Raw genomic sequence first — 4,772 nt, 5'->3', positions numbered from 1 at the left:
CCAATCTTCTTTATGAAGATTTTTGTTGCCCACAACATAATCCATAGCCAATGATTTCTTGATAAACATGATTGATTGTGTGATAGTGCTTAATGCCTAAATGGTAAGTGGAATTCCATAATTCCTCCATTATATTTATTCATTTCATACTTTCTAATTTCATCCAAAAATGAATTTTTAATTTGAGAGGTTAACTTACAAAATTAATTTACCACGTCTACATTTTATAATCATACAAATAAAATAGCCAAATTTTGACCATTCTTTTTATAGTATTTTACGAACTACTCTCAATCTGATTTTTTGTTTTCTAACTAATAATTCACCTAAAATATCTTATGAAAACCATCACTTTCATAATTTATTCCCTACCCAACCCAAATCCACACCCACTACCAAAACCAAAAGTACCCTCCCACTAAAATTGCAAGCCAAAATAGAAAGAAAAAAAAAAATGTTCTTTTTCAACAAGGAAAAATTAATCTATAAATATCTTAAACATGTCACACAAAACTTAAAACATCAATCAATATTTCGATTACTCAAACAAACATATATATATGTTTCAAAAACAAAACATGATTTTACAATATTAATACGATTTTATGATTTTATGGTTTGATTATCAATCTTCACCTCCATTACTCACCTTTATCTCCAAAAGCCTCTCCACAGGCTGCCTACATATCGGACACCTGTTCGTCTGAAACCTCAAAACTTTTGCACATCCACTGCACATACACTGAAACCAAGCAAATTACGTTAATACCCCTGTGTGTGTGTGTGTGGATAAAGAAAGATGGGTAGAGAAAAAATGGTGTACCATGTGTCGACATGGAAGGACTGTAGTGTCCCGAGGTTCTGATAAACAGATGACACATTCTTTTCCGGGATCATTCCCATCGAAATCAGCACCATCAACGGAATTGCCGATTCCGTAGATCTCCTGTAACTCATATCTCATTCCATTCACCCATAGGATCTGTTTTGTGACCTTAACCTGATACTCACCTTTCTCCTTCTCAAACACTGCTTGAGTTATTTGGGAATTGGTAGTTCCAGGATTCGTAGAATTCCCGTTTTCAGATACAGATGGAATCGGATTTGCTTCTGCTTTAATTGCTAGAGGGTATACCCCTGTTTCGCTAACTTTGAGTAATTCTGCCTCTTCGAATAATGAAAGGTCAATTCCAGTCCCTGATTCCTGTCGGAATTTCTGGCCTAAACCTTGTTGGAAGGACACTGTGATTGGTGGAAGAAGGTCTTCTTTTGTTGGACTCATGTTACAGTCTTCTCCCTCTTTTGCGAAGAAATAAAGGGTAATGCTGTGGGAAGACGAAATCAAAACCAAAACATAGAAAATAATAATATCGATGCATAAATGGAAAGGTGTTGACTTGATGAAAATTTTTCAATGTCTATGATTTATAAGTAAGAATAAAAAGACTTTACCTGCCAGCGACAGTGGCATCATACGTGAAAACAACAAGAAATTTTCCAGGGTTTTCTTGATCAGGCTCGATCTTCAATGTTTCTTTCTTGAGATTAACGTCGTTTCTTATGGTTACAGCTTTTTGATGATCGACATAAGGTGTAGGAGTGTTCATCACAGGCCCACAGGGATACCTCCCGCCGACCCACGCCTGCGCTGCAGGGTCCATAGGCACGCGGTGGTGGTGATCGTATGGTGGAGGCAAGGCTGCTGCGGGAGGCGGTGGTGGTGGGTAGTATGGTCCAGATGGGTATTGGTAATATGGAGGATGAGGTTGAGGAGTATTAGGGTTAGGGTTAGGGTATTGAGCAGGGTAAGGTGTGGCAGCGGCGAACACGTATCTATTAGCGTTGATCTCCGGCTGTGGCGGTTGCGGCGGTGGCGGTGTGGGGTGATTTTGATTGCTCCCCCTCCTGCTCCCACCACCGCCGTGTCTCCGCCGGCCGTTGGAGCTGTTACTTCCAACATTACCCATTATCAGACCAAAAATAAAATCTTGATCGCGGGGAAATTGAGGGTATGAACGAAAATGAAAACGAGAACGACAAGTAATGGGAGGGAGTAGTGAGAAATCAGATTACGTCCGGGGCTCTGTTTTTCAACTGAATCAACAGAAGTGAATCAAGGTTGGAAGACCTAAAATAAAGTTATGAAGGAAGGAACCCTATATGAAGGGGAATTGGAATTGGGGATAGAAATCATGAGAGGGGGTTAGTATTGATACCTTTTGATGAAGAAAACATCGGTGGTGGTGGTGATTGGTGAGAGGTGAATGTGTGTGTGTGTGTGCGATAAGGGGGATGAAAGGTGGGTGGGGGTGGTCACGTAAAGAAGCTCCACTCTGAAACGGAACAAGAACTATACCATTATTCTCTTAACCATGTCTTTCAGTGTATCTAATCTTTTTTAATAATTTCATAATTCCCGATTTTTTTTTATTTGAGATAATTACAGGGAAAAAAAATCATTAGAAACGTGACTTTATTTATTTATAAAATTTGATCTCTAAATATTATTAAAAAAAACCTTTAATTTACTAATAAAATAATCATGATTATTGATTGTGTTTTAATCCTATATTTTTCATCATTATCTTTCCAAATGAAATTCAAACACAATTACATTTAATTATAGAATCTGTAATAATTATAACATTTTAAATTCAGTAATTATTTTATCAATTGAAACATATCCTTCTATTTATATACATGATATTAGTTTCTCTAATTAATAGTGTTCATAATTTAACTTCCTTATTTATAGCTTTTGATTTCCAAATTCAAACCCGTTTATATATATATATATATATATATATATATATATATATATATATATATATATATATATATATATATATATATATATATATATATATATATAACTCATTAAACAAGAATATCAATAATTAAGTTATTAACCTATAAAATCTAATATAATCTCATTAGATCAGTAAATATTTAAGAGTCAAAATTAAAGTCAATATTATTCATAATTTATCTTCTAGTATATCCCTCATAAAATGAATAAATTTTAGATTATTGTTTGAATTTTAAAATTGATTAAATAAGAAAATCAATTAATTTGAAGTTTTGATTTAATATAGTTGATATCTTTCTTTTTTTCCAAATGAATAGCCGAAAATCTCCAAGATGATATATTAGGATCCCAATTTTTTAGAAGATAATGATTATATATACAATAGATTTTTACTTGAAAGTGATGAGCATTAGTTGATTTTTCAATTGAAGTTTGAGGATGATGCAAAACTCAAAATTCCTTAGTGTTAATATCCTACATACTTAATGTGACAACCCGAAATTTCAAATTGTACGAACATTATCTATTCAATAGAAGTCAGTCCAGTTTCAGTGATTTTCATACTTTTCCAAACAAGTTTGTGTACATTAGGGTTTACGTTTAAGGAGATATCAGGAGAGTGGATGCTCCTGGTTTTGTGAAATTTGAGCATTCCAAGTTTCATAATGTTACAGCCCAATATCCGGAATAAAAATATTTTCTGCCAAAATATTTCAGGACTATAAATAGATTTCTGAATTAAATTAATTCATTATTCACAATTCCAAATAGAGAAAAGTCACTTTCTCTCTCACGGATCTTCGGGTTTTCATCCCAGATTGTGAGTCTACTTTCCTAGATGTGTTTCATTACTTGTTATATGCTTTATAACATCAATTACATGTCTAAAATGCAAGATCCGGGAGTTTACCGCCCAAGAACGTTCTTGGGGAGTAAACTCCAAAATGGAGCTTTAAGGCTACCTAGTCCCATTTTCTTGTTAAGCAACTAGTTAAGGACTTAGTGTATGATCATTAGAGGCTAGAAATCATTCAAGAAACACAAGTAATAGGAGTTTACGGCCAAGGACATTTCTTGGGCCGTAAACCCCTTTTCAAGGGCTTTAAGTGCCCTAAACCACCCCTAAAGCCTAAGGACAATTACCCTCTAATGCTTGTAGCTATTTTGGACTTCAAAACACTCCAAACTCATTAAGTTTTAGGAGTTTACGGCCAAGATATGCTCTTGGGCCGTAAACCCCTTTTTCAAAGGCTAAGTGCACCATAAACACCCCTAAGGCCTTAAGACAATTACCCTTGAACACATAGGACTTGAATGGGGAGTAAAAGACATCAAAACCATCCCTTGAAGGGAGTTTACGGCCAAGGAACATTACTTGGGCCGTAAACTCCAAGTGAAGGCACAAATGTGTGCCTCTTGTCCCCTTTAGCCTTAGATAAAAACATAGAAGCTATCCTACATGTGCAAGTGCCTCAAATGAATTAAAACCAACACCCCATAGGAGTTTACGGCCGTAAACTCTAGGGGATATGGTCATTAGGCCGTAAACTCCTCTATGGAGCATTCTAGGGTCTTAAACTACTTCAAGGATTATTCCAACAAAGCTAGGCTTATTCTAGAATCAAGATAGCACCTTAAAACACCCAAAACCACCAAGTGAGGAGTTCACGGCCATAAACTCATGAGTTTACGGCCGTAAACTCCAAAGGTGGGGTTTGTTGGGTGGTGAACTCTTATACAAGGTCATTTGGTGCTTCAAACCCTTTTGCCTTGTCCCGTAGCAACTTAGATGCAACTATTTGGACCTTTAACACTTATGCAAAGTGTTTTACATGTTCCTAAGTGTCTTAACTTATTTGTTAAGTTATTATTTGGCTAATTAGTTATATATATGCTTATTATATGATAACTAGGCTCGTGCGTGTAAGCAAGTCTCCGTTTGCCACCTAGCACGGTATCCGAC

At 35.6% G+C, this 4,772-nt stretch overlaps 1 protein-coding gene across 1 annotated transcript; it reads right to left on the bottom strand.

Annotated features, from left to right (window-relative positions):
- Nucleotides 1-514: 514 nt before the first annotated feature.
- On the bottom strand, nucleotides 515-2,339 carry LOC111916395 (probable E3 ubiquitin-protein ligase LOG2). Its single transcript, XM_023912066.3, has 3 exons — nucleotides 1,453-2,339; nucleotides 824-1,325; nucleotides 515-742 (listed from the first exon to the last, which is right to left on the bottom strand). The coding sequence occupies exons 1-3, from the start codon at nucleotides 1,965-1,967 to the stop codon at nucleotides 626-628; spliced, it is 1,134 nt and encodes a 377-aa protein (XP_023767834.2). The 5' UTR covers nucleotides 1,968-2,339; the 3' UTR covers nucleotides 515-625.
- Between the last annotated feature and the right edge of the window lie 2,433 nt (nucleotides 2,340-4,772).

This window comes from Lactuca sativa, chromosome 2, assembly GCF_002870075.4.
Source record: "Lactuca sativa cultivar Salinas chromosome 2, Lsat_Salinas_v11, whole genome shotgun sequence".
Classification (NCBI taxonomy): Eukaryota; Viridiplantae; Streptophyta; class Magnoliopsida; order Asterales; family Asteraceae; genus Lactuca; species Lactuca sativa.
The sequence above is the reverse complement of the archived record's forward strand: the minus strand, read 5'-3'. Positions and strand labels throughout refer to the sequence as shown.